This window comes from Thamnophis sirtalis, unplaced genomic scaffold (genome assembly GCF_051295495.1).
Source record: "Thamnophis sirtalis isolate CommonGarterSnake01/CBP01778 unplaced genomic scaffold, rThaSir2_p1.2 scaffold_7, whole genome shotgun sequence".
Taxonomy (NCBI): domain Eukaryota; kingdom Metazoa; phylum Chordata; class Lepidosauria; order Squamata; family Natricidae; genus Thamnophis; species Thamnophis sirtalis.
In genome coordinates this window covers 1,208,364-1,226,549 of record NW_028261387.1, presented here as the reverse complement: position 1 = coordinate 1,226,549, position 18,186 = coordinate 1,208,364, and the positions used below count along the sequence as shown (strand labels likewise).

The 18,186-nt window shown below is 39.5% G+C and overlaps 1 protein-coding gene across 1 annotated transcript in view; it reads right to left on the bottom strand.

Moving 5' to 3' along the window:
- Positions 1-3,129: 3,129 nt before the first annotated feature.
- PTPRC (protein tyrosine phosphatase receptor type C) overlaps positions 3,130-18,186 on the bottom strand; it is a 90,931-nt gene continuing 75,874 nt past the window's right edge. The window contains exons 21-30 of the mRNA XM_087719172.1: positions 17,520-17,677; positions 16,844-16,979; positions 16,116-16,265; positions 15,228-15,318; positions 13,484-13,617; positions 11,796-11,918; positions 10,418-10,540; positions 8,634-8,818; positions 5,115-5,250; positions 3,130-4,477 (exon numbers count right to left, since the gene is read on the bottom strand). Coding sequence (XP_087575298.1) covers positions 4,199-4,477; positions 5,115-5,250; positions 8,634-8,818; positions 10,418-10,540; positions 11,796-11,918; positions 13,484-13,617; positions 15,228-15,318; positions 16,116-16,265; positions 16,844-16,979; positions 17,520-17,677 — 1,515 coding nt within the window. The 3' untranslated portion in view covers positions 3,130-4,198. The remainder of the gene's footprint in view (positions 4,478-5,114; positions 5,251-8,633; positions 8,819-10,417; positions 10,541-11,795; positions 11,919-13,483; positions 13,618-15,227; positions 15,319-16,115; positions 16,266-16,843; positions 16,980-17,519; positions 17,678-18,186) is intronic.

The window sequence follows — 18,186 nt, the reverse complement described above, 5'->3', positions numbered from 1 at the left end:
GTTTGCATTTCATTTTTATTTCAGGATTAAAGTTCCGGTAAAGTACACCTTGCAATATTTATGGGGGTGGTTTATACTCCTGGAAACAGAATTCTGGGTTTGTTGTTTACTTTTTGATGGTGATTTTTGAGCATGCTGTGTTGTTCGAAGTGTTGTGGGCAGATTTCCCCACCCTGTCTGTAGGAGTATATGGGAATGATTGTGGGGGAGAGAGCAAAGGGAATGGTCAGATAAGAGACAGCGTAACCCACAGCTGCATAACGGGCAGAGAAAAAAGCTCACAAGGGAACCCTTGCTAAGTCAGGCTGTAAAGGTGACAGCAGGAAATTGCATTTTCAAACTTCCAAGATTTTTTAATGGATTTTACCGTAAAATAAAATTAGCTCATCAGCGCATGTTTCCTGTCTTAGTAACTACAATATCAACACTGTCAATTATGATGTTTGCTTCTATGAGTAGACTATGTTTAAAATATGTTGATGAAAGAATGATAGATGTAGAACAAATTGTATTGAATAAAATAGAAAAAGTATTGGAAGTGGAACTACAAGTGACACGCCAAGGGAATGATTTGGAAAAGGACACTTTACTGGATATACAAAAGAAATTGGTCAATGGTTCAAAATTTAAAAGAGAAGTGCAAACAATAAACCAAGTCGATGGCCTGGAAAATGTTTTCTTATTGGATCTACAAAAGAGGCTTGTTAAAGTCTTGAAGAAATCTGTGCGATAGCGTTTGCTTTCTGCTCAATTTTTCTGTATCCCAAGACAATATCTGACTGAGTTAAAGATTAAAACTGTTAGAAACAAAAGTAAGGAATATAAAGTTGGCTTATTTTACCAAGGTTAAAATAAGACATTTCTTTTTTCAGTATTCTGGGAATCCTTTTTTTTGCAGACACCAGGAAACTTGGAAAACTTCATGTTTATGGATTTCCTTATAATCAAGGGATGAAGAAATATCTGTAACCTTACATCGGTTGAAGAGTTACTAAATTTGTTTATACCTGTTGCGATAAAGGCTGGAGGACCTTTCTTTATATGTTTCTTTTTCTTTATTCTTTTCTTTTTCTTTCTTTCATTTTTTTCCCTGCACATTTTTGTTCCCCATTCTCTTCTCTGCCTGTAAGTTTAGTTTGTATTAGATTTTTACTATTGTAATTAAAATTCTTAAAATTGGAAGGACGCTGAAGAGGAGGAGGAAGTCTGTTTGCCCACTTGATTCCTTTCAGCAGTAACATCAGTTTGGAGATCTGTGAGAGGATATTATCAAAAACACCTGAACTCGAAATATTATTAGTTTCATCAATAAGCCTTTTCATCCTGCTGTATTTGCTTCGGTGCATATTTAAAAATGACAATGCATTAGGAGTATTGTAGCACAACCTGGTGGGCAATTAATGAAGTGCAAGAGAAACGTTCAGAATTGGACAGAGAAGCTGAGCTGCAAACTTTTCCCCCCCAACCTATTAAAGTAGTGTTTCTCAACCTTGGTGACTTTAAGTCCCGTGGACTTCAACTCCCAGAATCCCCCAGCCAGCTGTGCTGGCTGGGGGATTCTGGGAGTTGAAGTCCACAGGACTTAAAGTCGCCAAGGTTGAGAAACACTGTATTAAAGAGTTGTTTAAAATTCACTTGGTGCATACATAGTTTACCCAGACAGATGACTCTACATTTAAAATATCATGCACACACACACAACTTCAAAAGAACAACAACAAGAGGAACGAAATAGTAATAAAAAGAACAGCATTAAATGGGAAGGACAAAGAACAACGAAATGGGAGCAGGAAGGTAATTGGACAGCAAAAGTGTTCAGAGAGAGAATATTCCTGGTTATGCAATGCAAAAACAGTAGGGTTGTCTGGCAGGAAGGTCTTCCAAGAAAGAGCTAGTGATTTAATCTTTCAGCTAATTTTTAAAAATAATCTCAGGACCGGAGCCATTTGCAATTAGAACCGTGTTTTTTCCCGAAGCTGATATCTTTATGAAGAGTGGACTGTGACATGCTGGCTGGCTAGGAATTCAAGTCCACTCATCTTAAAGTTGCCAAGATTGAAAAAAAAAAACACTGATCTGTACCATGCATGTTTTCCTAGTAGTTTCCCCCTCCCCTACTTATTTATCATCCCTGCAAGATGACACGCATTCACAAGTAATCTTTTAACCAGCCCATGAAGGTGGTTGTGTCTATCCACCTGCTGCTCTTTAAAGCAGCTGAATTTTTTCCTGTGAGTCATGCAGCTGCCCTCCACAGTTCCTTTCATCCAGAGAAAAGTTGCATTCATTTAAAGAGTTGCCAACAGGTGTTGTGCCCGTCGCCCTGTTTCTCTGCATTGAAAGCCAGGTTTCCCCTCAATACCTGAAGCCCCACGCGGCCTTTATGATTTCCTGGCTCTCCCCTTTGCTGTTATTCCAATTTGTGAAAATTGCATGATTTTTTGTTTCCTATTTTTCTGAAAATTTAGAAGCTTCCTTACAAATAGTCCTTGACTTATGACCATCATAGAGCCTGCCCCTCGTGGTCATAAGTCATGACAATTGTAAAGCAGGACACCCATATGACCGTTGCAATTTTAGGACCCTTTTTTTTACAATGGTCATTGACTTGACTACCATGGTCATTAAGTGAATCAATGGTTCACGGTTTTGCCAGAAGCCGGAAGTAGATCTGATTTTCGACAAAAATGTTGTAAAATGGGATCATGTGACTCCGCAGTGCTGCAAATGGCCATAAATGTGGGTTGCTTGTCAAATACAAATATAGACCATGGGGGGGGGGGCAGCAATCCGAACTTCAGAACGAGGTTGTAACTGATCATTGATAGTTATTTAAAAACAAACACGAATGTTATATTGTATATATAAATATTATTTATTTATATTATTTATTATTTATTATTTATTTATATATACAATATATATTTATATATACAATATTTATATTGTATAAAGTTTGGAAGGTTTAGCCTTACATATTGCCTGAAGTTTTTTTAATCATAATTTTACTTTCTTCTTTATAAAAAAAAAATCCTACACATTATTATTTTTTTTTTAAAAAAATAGGAATGGTCCAAAAATATAATATCCTGATATTATAAAAATAATAAAAATAAAATAATCTGAAACGGTTTTCCATATAAAATTTAATACAAAGTGCAGCCTTTCCAAAGGAATAAACTATAAAGAATAAAATATAGCCTCTTGTAAATAAAACTTCTATTCAAGCCGTAGAAACAGAGTACAAAACAGAACATCTGTATTAACATGTCTAAGTAAACGTTAGCTGAATTAACCTTATGCAGCTTTCAGCATTCATAACTTGAGATTTGTTGGTGAATTTCTTGTACATGCAGTGCCATCTCGAGGCCATGTCTAGATTTGCAATTCAAAAACTTTTACTAGAAAGTTGTGCTTTGGCAAAACACTTCTATGTTGCTGTTGGAAAAAAGGATATCTATCATACCTTCTTCACTAGCTGAGCTCAAGTCAAAGGAATTCTAACTTTTTCAGGTTCTTTGCTCAGATTCTGTGTCCACGTTTATACTAACCCAGGTCATAAACTTTATTTTACATCTCTCTTGTTTTGATAACATTTGTTTGTTGTCTCAGTTCATTATTGCAATGTGACCTGCAAGACTACAACCTGTTTTAATATCCTAATATAATATAAAAATATATTACGGCATATGCAGGGAAGGTTAAAACAAAATCAAGATGGTGACTACAAGCTTATACTTGAAGCCTTATCCCTTTTTTTAAACAAACTCTGGGCATTCAGAATCAGCTGTGCTTTCTTTCTGGATACCAACCTGAATATTTTCACAGACAAAACCGTTTATGAATAAATTTCTTTCCTCTTAACAACAACAACAAGGAAGAGAAGAGCAGTTCTCTTCTCTTGGAACTATGGAAAAGACCTTTATAAAAAAAAAAGTGTGCTGTGCTTCGAAAAATATTAAACAGCACAAATCACAGCCAGTGATTAAAATTCTATGCAAACACGCATAACAAAATTCACAGTCTTATTATATCTATCCAAAAGTTTCTCATTCTTCCATATTGTTCCTGGGAGGAAAATAATCCTTTGCGTTTTACAAGATGTGTTCTGTAAAGGAATGCCACTTCTAATATTCTGGTTTCAATTTTCTTTTCAAGGAATATTCTCTCTGGTGCGGACCGAGGATTGGTTCAAATTCTAAGCCATGCCACTTAAAACTGGATTTGTAGGTCCATTAATAGAACTCTCTGCTTCCCTAGATGTATCCTTGGCTTTGAAATCATCGCACATCTCAGCATCATCTCCACTTTCTTGACCCATAAGTTGGAAATCAGACTCCAAAGAGTTACTCCCTTCTTCCTTCTTGACTTCATTCTGGGTGTTAGTAATTTGTTCGTGGCATTGGGCATTTTGTAGCTGTCCATTCTGGGCAGGATACAGGCTGGCAATAGCATCATATAGAAACTGATAACCTTCCTAAATGGCATTTAAAAAAAGAGAGAGTTAGCGTATGTGCAAATCCATCATGTAGTTTTAATTAAGGATATGATAATGCTCCAGAACCTGAGAGAAAGACACAACATAGTGCCCAGACTTAATTAGTTAATATTTTCCAGTGTTTATAAAGTTCTGCTACTCTCACATTTGGTTTTGATGAACACAAGAAGTCTTTATAAAGGATTCTTAAATAGAAGATCTGAGTAACCACTGGCAAGGTTTCCTAAACTGTAGATTCTCACTTGTCCATCACTTACCATCCCACCCCCCTGTTATAGCACAGAGTTATAGCAGAGGGTCCCACAGCAGGCACAGGAAAGTATCCCCTCTCTTAAATATACACACAACAGAAGCCAAATTTATAGAAGTAGTTACTTCTTCAATTCAACAAAGTATGTGTGGCCTACTTTATTACTAGCAAATATGTTCAGTATTCAAGAATTAAATGAGCATCCAAAATAAATAATAAGGCAAAATACACTAGCAAAGGAATCATTGTTTGGACTCTGGACATTTTCCTACTGAATGGTAATAATGACAGTGGGAGTATTTCTATAGAACAGATAGACTTTAAAAAAGAAAATAAAAGCAATTAACTACTAATATATTTACTTACAAAGGAGGAAATCATTTCTGTTCTGGCTCTACGAAGAGCTTTCACAACTTGGAAAACGTCGATTACGCCTTCAGTCTCAGCACATTCCAAGAGATTTAGCAAAGCACAAAATACTCCGGTTTGTTTAGAACCATCACTATAAAAATATATATTAAATATATGTGTATATGTATATATCAAAATCAGAAATGCTAGTTAGCGGCAGCAGTGAAATGGAAAGACCAACAAAGCTTAACATAGTACAGAGAGTCTTTATGGCCACAATTGAGCGCGAAATTGATGTTGCCAAGTGAGGAACTTGTTAAGTTGAGTTTTTGCACCATTTTACAACCTTTCCTGCCACAGTTGTTAAGTGAATAACACGGCTCTTAAGTGAATCTGGTTTCCCCATTGTCTCCGCTCGTCAGAAGGTTGCAAAAGGGGGATCACGTGACTCCGGGACACTGTCATAAAGGTGAGTCAGTTATTAAGCATCTGAATGTAAAAGTCGCGTGATCACGGGGATGCTGCCAATGGTCATAAGTGTGAAAAATGGCCGTAAGTAACTATTTACAGTGCTGTAACTTTGAACGGTGAACTGTTGTAAGTAGAGGACTACCTCTACAACATATGTACAACTACTCTAGAAGAAATTAGAAAGAATGGCTAAATCCTAAATTAACAGAAGTTCTTAAAATGTAGGCGAAAAACCAACAACTTACTTTGATATTAAAAGAAACGTTGCTACCATTTTTGAGATAAGTGAAGAAACAAAAGGGACCTTCAAATGAATTAACAGTTGAATAATACAAGGGGGATTAAAATTAAGTAATCCCTGGTTCCTTGGAAAGAGCTCCAAGAGATTAGTATGGAACCTTGAACTGAAGCCTGAGGTTTTGATTTAGGGTTCTGTGCAAAGTATAGATTATCATTGACGCAATTTAACCTGATTTTATTTCATTATTTATATGCTGCCCATCTCGCTCTCCATCTTGCTCGTTGGCTTACTGGCTACATGTGTGAGTTAACAAAGTGCGGTTGAACATGGTAGGTTTGAGCTGCCCTGTTTCGTTTCACATTTTTCTGAGCCTTGTCCAGACTTCTAACTGTTAATCCTTGTGTAAAGATAGGTGAAAAGCAAGCTGTGGTTTAACACGTTTGTACACCGTCCACTTTTCTCTATAGTAGCACCAAAAATTTGTTGAGTTGCCTCAAGGAAGGAAGTGCTGTAAGCTTTCGGTGAGGATCTGCGTTCCGCTGGATTACGGATGCTTCATAGATTCAGGTAAAACAGTTTTGAATTCAGAGAGAATGAATATTTATTCCAGAGTTTGGTTCTGGCTAATATGTGGCCACCGTGTTAAAGGGTGCTGCATGGAAAAATAGACTCTAGGCCAGTGTTTCTCAACCTTGGCCACTTGAAGATGTCTGGACTTCAACTCCCAGAATTCCCCAGCCAGCATTCGCTGGCTGGGGAATTCTGGGAGTTGAAGTCCGGACATCTTCAAGTGGCCAAGGTTGAGAAACACTGCTCTAGGCCTTTTAGACACCCAATGCACAAACTTCTGGCCAGCGGGAGGCATCAGCGCAGCTCTTCCGTGTTCCTGTTTTGTCGTTTGCAGGAAAACAGGTGCTCACAAAAGAAATACCACGGAGATCTGACCTGGCGAGACGGCACGCATGCCAGCAGAGAGGGCCCTGTGTGCCACCTCTGGCATGCGTGCCCATAGCTTCCCCATCACGGCTGTAGATTAAAGCAGTATAGAAATTACAAAAATGGATATAAAATGGATAATTTAACTCCTTTTAGCATAGCCAAGAGTTTCTTGTTTGTTAAACTGGTGGCTACAGAAATCAGTTTAATTCGGCAATAAATAATGTTGCTTTTTTGAACAAATAATTTATATAATAGCATGGAAGATTCGTTATCATCCCTGCCTGTGCAACAAAGTGGTGTGGATTCTAAGGACTAAGAAATTCCAGATAGCCTATGCTTAAGATTAGGAATAAGTTAAACTGCTTAAAGTTTGTGTAACAGCAAGAAGCTGAGTTCAACGTAGAGATCTTATTGACTTTCTTTCCTTTGTTTTTTAATCTCCTTTGTTTTAATATATTTTAGACTATGTTTGTTAAAAAGCTACACCATGTACGGGCTCTGGGAAGTCGGGGGGAGGAGGGAGGTGGGGTCTTAGGGGGGAGGGGGGAGGGGGGAAATATAGTATGTGCTAGATTTTAAAGTAACACGATTGCACTTGTATACTGTTGCTCTTTAATTCTAGTGTAAAAATAGGACAAGCTGAATATATTGATAGATAGTAGAAATACACCGAAGGGAGGAGTAGAGGGAAAGAAGAAAGAGGGGTAGAGAGGGTGGGAGAGAGGATTGGAGGGAGGCTGAGATGGAAGGGAGGGAGTGTATTGGGAGAGAGGAGTGATAGAGGGAGAGGGGAAGTAGGGTAGAGGGGAATGATGGAGGGAAGAAGGAAAGTTGGAGGGGGGCGAAAGAAAGGGTGTATGGAGGGTCGAAGAGGTACATTGGGTTTCTATTTTGGGGGGTATTGTTGACAAGAGGGATGGCTGTGTTTATTGTTCAATGTTATATGGCCCCGGTTATGCACAGTATATATGTGACTGTACGAAATGAAATGGAAAATAAAACATATTTACAGAGAAACAAAGTGGTGTGGATTCTCAGGAGTGAGGGGGGCTGCTTTCCAAGGGCAAAAACGCAGTGGACTTTGGAAAGATTGGTTGGCAGGAAAAGAATTAAAAGGGTTCCTTCTTAGCTTCTCCCAGAGTATATTGTAGTTATAAAATTGTTGCTTTTCTCTGGCAAGATTCTGTCTACAGGTGACACAAATACTGTTAAATCAATTTTGCTTCTCGGACCTGATATTATCACACACACACACAAACCCCCCTTTTTTTTAGCAAGGGCAGAGCGTTTCTATTTATGGGACTCAAATTTATACTCTGCTTCAGAATCAAGAACTATAGAACATAACCTGGAATGGAGTGGAATTTTATTATTTGTATGCCGCCCTTCTCCGGGAGGACTCAGGGCGGCGAACAATTCAAGGAGAAAAAAGGGGAACATAAAAAACAAAATACAAATAATAAAAGTAAACAACAGTCGCACAACCATACATGTCGAGAGGGGAGGGAACTCATCACCCCCAGGCCTGCCGGCAAAGCCAGGTTTTGACGGCTTTTCGGAAGGCCTGGAGAGAGGTGAGGGTCCGAATCCCTGCGGGGAGTTCATTCCAGAGGGCCGGAGCTGCCACAGAGAAGGCCCTCCCCCGGGTAATAGCCAGGTGGCATTGGCTGGTGGACGGAACCCGGAGGAGGCCGACCCTGTGCGATCTGACGGGTCTGTGGGAGGTAATTGGCAGCAGGCGGTCTCTCAAGTACCCAGATTCAATACCATGAAGGGCTTTATAAGTTACGACTAGCACCTACTCCATTATAAAGATGAAAGCATTATATATGTAACAGGCACACCTCAAAGCATGTCCAAATACCTCTAAAGGTGGTACTTACCCACAGTGGACAACAAGTGGGACGCTCTTGCCCTTGTTGATCAAATGCGCTTCAGCTCCATCTTGGGATGAAAACTTCTGTTTGAGATTCTGGATCATGGTGATTAAATCTTGGGGGGTTTCTGGGAGATCAGAACTATCCCACTTATGGTACTGATACTGAAAGACTTTCCTGCTCTCTTTCCTCTGTAACAAAGGCCAAAACAAGACAATCTACACATGTTTACTTGTACATGGACAAAGATCAAAATATCCGAACCCGGAAAGTCCGCCATAAGGCTGACCCAAATGGTGACATTTGCCGCTGAAAGCAAAAGACCCCACTAAGGCTTCCTCAAAAAACTACCTAAAACCTTAGGAGCTCTGAGCTTCTTTCCTGAGGTTATGAAAGTGTTTAATTGCTTAGTGCTTTGCTCCAGTTTTGTCAAATAAAAACACGAGTTGACATTTCTGTCACTGTGTGGGGGCATCTTCTGCCTGCAATGGAGACAGAATTCTCCTCAATCCAACGTTTCACATAAAGAAAAACACCAACCTGCAACTAGATGTAAATGACACAAACTTTTAAGAGGGATTTCGCACTAATATGTAGGTGACTCTCACAGACCTGTTCTCCAATGTCTCATTGACTAGGCTGTTTCTAAAATTAATGAAGGCAAATACATAAGTACCAAGATTTAGTTGTAGAATCTGATCTGGGTCGGTTACTGGGAGGTTTAATCTTCCAAGTTTCGGATTCATGCTGGAGCCAATCCTCAGGGAAATTCTCTCAGGCGGGATGTGTTGGAGTGAAGTTAGAAAGAAATTCCCCGAGGATGGACTCCATCGTGAGTCCTAAAGCTTGGAAGACTAAATATCTGGTCCCTGATTGGATCCAATACTTGCTGGTTTGTACTTTTGTTTTCTCTAGTAACAGGTCAATCCTCATAGCTTTTTTTGTTATTGTTTCTATTACTGTTCATGGGTTCAACCATATTGAAATGGCATACTTGAAAGAGGCACAACAAAATAAAATTATTTAAACATAAAAATAAATTACTGCAAAAAAAACAAACAATCATACATAGGCTAGGGAAGGGGGAAGGAAGGGAAGGGACTCCACATCCTGGTTTAAACTCAAGATACATTCCTAGTATGTTGGAGATCATTAGAATCCCCCAGAAAATATGGTCAAGGTTCATCAGGTTGGCTGGATCATAATACTTGAAGTCTAGCACAGCTGAAGAGCATCAGGTTTAGAATGGTTGCGAAATATGCCTTCTTCCTACATGCTACATTAAATCATTGGAACAACTATAGGTTGTCTCCAAGCTGTGTGCATTAAAATAAATAGCAATAGCAGTTCGACTTAGCTACCGCTTCATAGGGCTTTCAGCCCTCTCTAAGCGGTTTACAGAGTCAGCATATTGCCCCCACAGTCTGGGTCCTCATTTCACCCACCTCGGAAGGATGGAAGGCTGAGTCAACCTTGAGCCTGGTGAGATTTGAACCGCCAAACTGCAGATAGCAGTCAGCTGAAGTGGCCTGCAGTGCTGCACCCTAACCACTGCACCACCTCGGCTCTTATGTATCTCCATCAGTTCAATATTGTTTACGTATCTCCATCAGTTCAATGTTTGAAAATATCTATAGCGTTGTAGCATTTAGAATAAACCCAGAATTGCTTCGTGATATTAATAAAGTATAGAAAGGAAGAGGGACACCAAAGGAAGTGGAAGATAAAACTTTAGAAGTGCAGAGAAGCCAGAGACAAGATAGATGAGGATGAAGAATTAGTCCCTTTACCTTTACGTGACTTATGTCGAAGGCACGCGTGGTGTAACTGGGGCTGTGGCTGCTGTCCTTTAGTTCAACGGTGATATTATCATATGTCATTTTGTCTTCTTGCCAATACGGTGCACAGAGTTCCTAGAATTGAAGAAAGACCAAATCCGTCTGTGTTCAAATGAGTTGCCTTGAACCAAATTATATCAGAGCAACATGCAGGTAAGTCCTCAATTTGCAATCATTTTGTTTAGCAACTGTTGGAAGTTACAGCGGCACTGAAAAAGGTGACTTACGGCCATTTTTACAGTTATGATCTTTGACCCTTGATCATCTGATCAAAATTCAGCTGCTTGGCAACTGGCTCATACTTATGACGATCGCTGCGTCCCAAGGTCATGTTTTGTGACCTTCTGGCAAGTTGGGGGGGAAGCCAGATTCACTTAACAATCAGGTTACTAACTTACCAACTGCAGTGATTCACTTAACAACTGTGGCAAGAAAGGTCATAAAATGGGACAAAGCTTACTTAACAAATGTCTCACTTAACAACAAAAGGTTTGGGCTCAATTGTGGTTGTAAGTCAAGGACTATTTGTAATTGCCATTTGCAGCTTTCCCAAATAGTTTCCAACAAGCAAAGTCAGTTGGGGAAGCCAGATTTACTTAACAACTGATTGATTCACTTTAACAACTGCAGTGATTCAGTTAACAATCATAGCAACAACAAAAAAAGGTTGTAAAATCAGGTGCAACTCTCGTAACAACAACCTTATTCAGCAAGGGAAATTCTGATCATCGCAATGGTGGTCATAATTCGAGACGTACTTGGTATTCCATTGAGAAAAAACAGCCATTCACTTTCTCATAAGGTCACAAAGTGGATCGTAGGACATAAACACTGAAGATCTTTTCAAACATAATTTAGTCATGTAGCACGAAGCCCTATTTGTGTGCACAGATCTATTATTTAGATATGCAAAACTAGAGGTATGGGGAGAAATAGGAAACCAGGCTGAGTAAAACTAGAAATGAATTGCCTAGATGAAATTTATGGATGCTTCTTTCACAAATTCTTGTAAATACTAATGTAAATGTGAAAGGCCAGATAGCTCCAAAATATTTCATTTTGAATTGTGGATGATATTTAGGGAGAAGTTTGTTTAGTTTTTTAAATTAACCCAAGTTTGCATTTTTAAACTAATATATGAACTCAACACTATAACATACCGAATATCTTTTTCTAAACACATATTTCTTGATAAATAAAAATACTTAAATGCTTACAATCATGCTTTCAGTAAGGGTATTTCTACAGGGTTTGGTTTAGAAAATTGAAATTGGCATTTTTCCATAACAGAAACATCACAGTCTGACTATGGAGAAATAAATTTGCTCACCTGATTGTCTGTCAGCATCACAATAACTTTGACTTTCTTTTGATAAACCATGTTCCAGAAGTCACCTATTGTTTCTGGGAGTGGTCCTTGTGTTGCTATAATTCCATTTTGAACCCAGTAACTCTGTTCAATAATTAAAAAAAATAAAAATTAAAAAATTAAAAACCAATAGTATGAAAATATGCTACATATACCAATACAGATAAATTGAATACATGATAAATTAAAGGAATGAAAGATAAATCACTGCCTGACATCACTTAAAAGTTGATAAATATAAAGCTTCCCCTCGCACATATGTGCTCGTAGTTCCTGACTCTAGGGGGAATGGTGCTCATCTCCGTTTCAAAGCCGAAGAGCCAGCGCTGTCCTAAGGCGTCACCCTGGTCATGTGATTGGCATGAGTAAACGCTGAAGGCTCACCAAACCCTGTTACCTTCCCACCAAAGGTGGTTCCTATTTTTTTACTTGCATTTTTACATGTTTTTGAAGTGCTAGGTTGGCAGAAGCTGGGACAACTAACAGGAGTTCACTCCGTTACGCAGTGCTGGGGATTTGAACTGCTGAACTGCCAACCTTTCTGATCGACAAGCTCAGCGTCTTAGCCACTGAGCCACCGTGTCCCAGTAGTTGGTAACTTGATTTAAAGATCATCCATGCAATTGGGAGAAATCAAATAAAACAAACAAACAAAGGCAAATCTCTGTTGATTTAGTTAATTCCTGATGCAAAGTACAAGAAAGGAATATATACCGATCCATATGATTTTACATTATCTATAAGTATCCATTGAAGCATGGTGGCTCAGTGGCTTAATGATGCTGGAGATGGTCTCCAGCAGTTTGAGCCCAAGCACTATCTATCAGGGTGAGCTCCTGAAACTCCCCCCCAGCTTCTATCTGCCTAACTATTTTAAAGCATGTTCAATGCAAGTAGATAGATAGGTACCACTTTGGTGGGGAGACGAGCTGGTGCTCTGTGCAGGCAGTCAGATTGATGGCTCTTCCCAGTTGTATTGTCCATTTGTGAGGCAACTCCAGGAAGGCAGGGGGGGGGGAGGGCTTGCCTGGTTGACACTGCAGGAAGAGCCACTTTCCCTCTGGTGTGAAACCAGCTCACCTTCCTGTGGCGTCTTAGGAAGCTTGCAAGCATTTCCTATAACAGGCGAGCACCTTGGCAAGCCAAACTACTACTCTGCATTAGCAATAGCAATAGCAATAGCAGTTAGATTTATATACCGCTTCATAGGGCTTTCAGGCCTCTCTAAGCGGTTTACAGAGAGTCAGCATATCGCCCCCCACAGTCTGGGTCCTCATTTCACCCACCTCGGAAGGATGGAAGGCTGAGTCGACCCTGAGCTGGTGAGATTTGAACCGCTGAACTGCAGAACTAACAGTCAGCTGAAGTGGCCTGCAGTACTGCACTCTACCCACTGTGCCACCTCGGCATTGTGGTCTCCTGAAAACTGTAGCAATGCCGTACATTAATAATAATAATAATATCCATTGAAAGTAGGAGGGGAAGAAAAGAGATACTTTTTACCTCCATGCAAAGAAATCTTATAAGGGCATTTTCATTTTCTATGTTGTGAAAAATGCCTTTTCATTAAATGATTTTTTTTTTAAGTTGGAAAGCAACTGTGACTTCAGAGACCTCTGGCAGTGGCAAAATGAATCAAGTACACATACGGGTATAAAGGAGGCATTGATGTATTTATTGGGTTCCTCTTCACAATCGCTATCCCCGTCAGACGAATCGACGTCTTGTTCACACTCTCTGCTCCCTTCTTCTTCGTGTTTGAATAACACTCTGTTGTAATCATCTGGATCACAAGATAGTCGGAACATACAAGTCAAATAGCTTCGTAGGAGTTAATAGCACATCTCAGTTAGTCATAAACCACTACAAAAGCTATGGCAGCTTATCAGTCATGTTAGTCTAGAAGAAATTATACAAATAATTCTTTTAATCACACAAGCTGGATTCTTCATTGGTGTTCCAGGTAATCAGGCATGCCTACTTGAGTCCATGATATTTCATGCCACTCTTCTAATTCTCATTCATTCATTCATTCCCTCCCTCCCTCCCTCCCTCCCTCCCTCCCTCCCTCCCTCTCTCTCTCTCTCTCTCTCTCTCTCTCTCTCCTTCTACAGCAATCAATCAGCATTCCTTGACAACTAAGTATTCATTCTTTGGCCACTAAATAACACCACTCAATCTTATTGGGCTACTCCAGAAAATGCACACCTTCATTGAGTACAAAAGAAGCAGCCCGCTTCCTGACAAACAAGGGTCAGCATAGGTATTTAGTATTTATGTTGTAAGCTCTGAGTTGGCTCCTCCTGGGTTTCCATGTGAACTTTAGAATGCTAATGTTAATTTATCCATATACTGCTAAAGTTCTTATGTCTGTCTATTTCTAACCTTCAACTGGGTGAAATGGGGCATTATAAGGCAACGGTTTTTGAACCAAGGTACCTCAAATGGGCGAAATTACAGAATGCATCCAAATCTAGGATCATTGCACTCATAGGATTAGATTTGGAAATGTTGTGCCCCCTTCAGCACTGCCATGCTGACACACTGCGGTGGTCATCCATGGTTACATGAAGTCATTTCCAATGCTCTCTGGTTGCTTCCCACAAGTCAATGGGGAAGCCAGAAGGAATGGAAACAAGGTGGCGCAGTGGTTAAATGCAGCACTGCAGGCTACTTCAGCTGACTGCAGTTCTGCAGTTCGGCGGTTCAAATCTCACCGGCTCAAGGTTGACTCAGCCTTCCGTCCTTCCGAGGTGGGTGAAATGAGGACCCAGACTGTGGGGGCAATATGCTGACTCTGTAAACTGCTTAGAGAGGGCTGAAAGCCCTACGAAGCGGTATATAAGTCTAACTGCTATTGCTATTGCTATTGCTAAGGAAATCCAGGTCCTGGTTCATCCTTACTCATGGAAACTCACAGAGTAACTTTGGGCCGCTTTACTCTCAACCCAACTCATCTCAGAGGGGTTGTTACTCTGGGGAAAACCCAGGAGGAGGAGGAGGAAATAACCTGTACAACATTTTGAGTCTTTATAAAAAGTGTATATAAAATTAATTAACAAATCAAGGTTATTGGGAAAAACTAGGAGATGTAAAATTCCAAAGGAACTAAAAGTGCATTCATTCATCTTATAGATTCCCCCCTCCCCCAATTAATTGTATTGCTTAGATGACTGAGGCAAAAGCTAATGTTTTTAGGGGTCTTTACTTTTGCAAATTACTTGGAGAAATGTGTGACTTCTCTCAGGAACAGAAGATGCAGAAAGAAAGTTTCCACACAGTTTGTTATAAAAGGTGTAAGCAAATTGTTTTAAAATGTAATGCTATTTTTAAAAAAAATCAGTTGGATTAGTTAAAATATATGATTTGTAGATTTCCTCTTGCAATACTCACATGGAATTACTGAGGCACTCCGGTTTTTCTCTGCGTTCTCTTGTTTTCTACCAGCTTTCTGATTCTGCCAGTTTTTGTATAAAGGCAGTCGCTAAAAAAAAAACCAGATGCATCAAAGAAAAGTTATAGCTAAGCAGAAATGCTCAACTATATCGCACCATTATGCTACGTTTACTCAATTTTAAATGCCGATCAACTAAAATGAGCAGAAACCAACTTGCAGTGATGCAGAGTATTAACATTCCCACCTCTGCTTAAAATTAAAGTGTTAGTTTAGCAGTCATTTGCTGTATTTATTTTACTTCATTCATTTATTTATTAAAAAAAGGAGTCCCTGCAGATTTTACTCTGCTAATCGTTGCTGACTATAGGAGGCAGTTCTCATCATTTCAAGGCCATGTGATGCTGGTCACATGGCCAGCATGACATCACAAAGGGCTGTTACCTTCGCACCAAAGTGGTACCTATTTATCTACTTGCTTTTGCATGCTTTCGAACTGCTAGGTGGGCAGGAGCTGAGGTGAGGACAGAAGCTCACCCCATTGCATCCCAGGTTCATTGTCTTGAACCTGGATTGCGGGCTTTCCAGCTGCTAAGCCACTGCACCGCCTCACTTAATTATATCCCATTATTATTGTTGTTATTGTTATTGTTATCACAAATAACTCAAGCCAGCGAACATACCCAACACACCTTCTTCCTCATATTTTCCCACAATAGCAACACTGTGAGGAGAATTGGGCTAGAAAGGTCTTTGTTGTAAAGTCACCTAGCCAGCTTTCATGGCTGAACTTGAACTCAAAGTTTGCTCCTTTTTAGCCTGGCGCCTTAACCACTAGACTAAACTGGCTGTCTCTGTATGGGGCCAGAGAAAGACATTCTACTTACCTGAAATTCAGCTTCCAGCAGAGATGGATCACTGAGAGGATCCTTTTTCTTCAGCTGACTGAGATAGTTGGGCAGTTCTGAAACAAAGACCTCTGTTTCGCCAAATTGGACATATTCAACCAGAGCGTGATGGATCAAGATGTACTGTGCCTAATGGACCCAAGGATTGCAGATTTTGTAAATGGCAGAAATGGAAAGTTGCAATAACAACAGGACTGGTAATTGAATCAATTCAACATTGCACAAAGTGAAATGCAGTGGTGCCTAGGTACTCAACATTAATTGGTTTGGGGAGGCACGGTGAGTATCTAAAATGATGAGAACCCCCAAAAAATTTCCCATAAGGAATAAGGTAGTGAGTCACAAAGCAGTGACACCAACAAGTTCTAGCTTGTGCATTGAGTACCAAACAAACGATGAATACAAGGGCAAAAATTCATTAGATGAGTTTCATAGCAGTTGAGTATCAGGCTCCCACCATATTCTATATGAAATAAAATTCTTTAAAATGCCCATAGCATATATGTTAAATTGACCTAATAGGAATTCTATTTTAAAGAATTTGCTGGAGAGAAGCAAATTCTTATCTTTGAATTCTACGATGGTTGTTGCAGAAATCTATACAGTTGTGGGCAAGTGAAGTAAAATATCACAATATAACAAAGGTGACAATTACCTCATACATTACAGAAAGGCAGTGCTAATTAATCAAACTCTTTAAAATATACCTCCACTTGAACCATGAGGCATCGCTGGCGCCGTAATTTTGCAATATATCCATATACATCAACTCGTCCTTCAACCTCTAATCCCTCCAGCATTGCATCAATCCCAATATAGGTTCCAGTCCGTCCGACTCCAGCACTGTCGCAATCGTAAAAAAAAAAGAAGGAAATGCAACAAGCATCATTCAAACTGCTGTTGTTAAGATTGTCAGATTATGGGAAACATGCTGAGATCTGCCCTTAAATCAGTTCAACTGAACTCACAGAGATTTCGATGCCTGATAAATTTATTCCTCTAGTTACACGTTTATAACATCCCTTTATTGTTTAAGTAAAGTTTAAGCTTAATTGTTAAGTAAAGTTTAAGCAAATGTAAAGTTTAAGTAAAGTTTACTTAATTGTTAAGTAAAGTTTAAGCAAATGTGTTGCTTAAATCAGTGTTTCTCAACCTTGGCCACTTGAAGATGTCTGGACTTCAACTCCCAGAATTCCCCAGCCAGCAAATGCTGGCTGGGGAATTCTAGAGTTGAAGTCCAGACATCTTCAAGTGGCCAAGGTTGAGAAACACTGGCTTAAATTGTTTAGTAAAAAATGTGTGTTCTTATCACTATAGCAGGTTTTATCAGCATCATCTAACCCCTTGTGTAAAGGAAGATCAATTGAGCAAAACTTATTTCACCTGCAATGGACTACTATTGGGCCGCTGAATAAGTTGCTTAAAGTATTGACTCGTCGGCGCAGCTTGAGCAAAAGATGGGGGTCATCAGGTACCCCATGATCTGGCCAGCTTGTAAATTGAATGTGGGTCACATCTCTTCCTGCTGACTTTTCTCTTCTCTGGGGGGAAAAAAGACAGTTTAATGTCAGTTATATATCAAAAGGTCCATGTAGCAATCATTGATTAGTATGACACAAGCCAGAGGCGAATAAGATTATGAAATGCCATCAACACGTATTCCCAGTAACTTTTGTTAAGACTTCTTCAGGATAATCCAGTAAATATAACCATAACCCTAACCGGGCAAAATTTACACAGTAGATATGTAGGTGCAGGATAAAGAAAATGAGATATGAATCAGTAAACCACTGGTTCACACCTCATGATTCTAGCCATGTAGATATTATAACTATCATCTGGATGTCACATGAACTGTCTCATAGATAATATCTAGTTCTATCAGCCCCACCAGGTAGACTAGAGAGAAAATCTATTCCACTGGAAGACTAAAACTATACTTTATTGACATAGGCTATAATACTAGATATAGTTGCAAATCTCCTTGTTATATGCAGTAAATCAGAAAGTCATTTGCCTGAGTTCCTTCCAGATAGTATCTTGTTTCTCA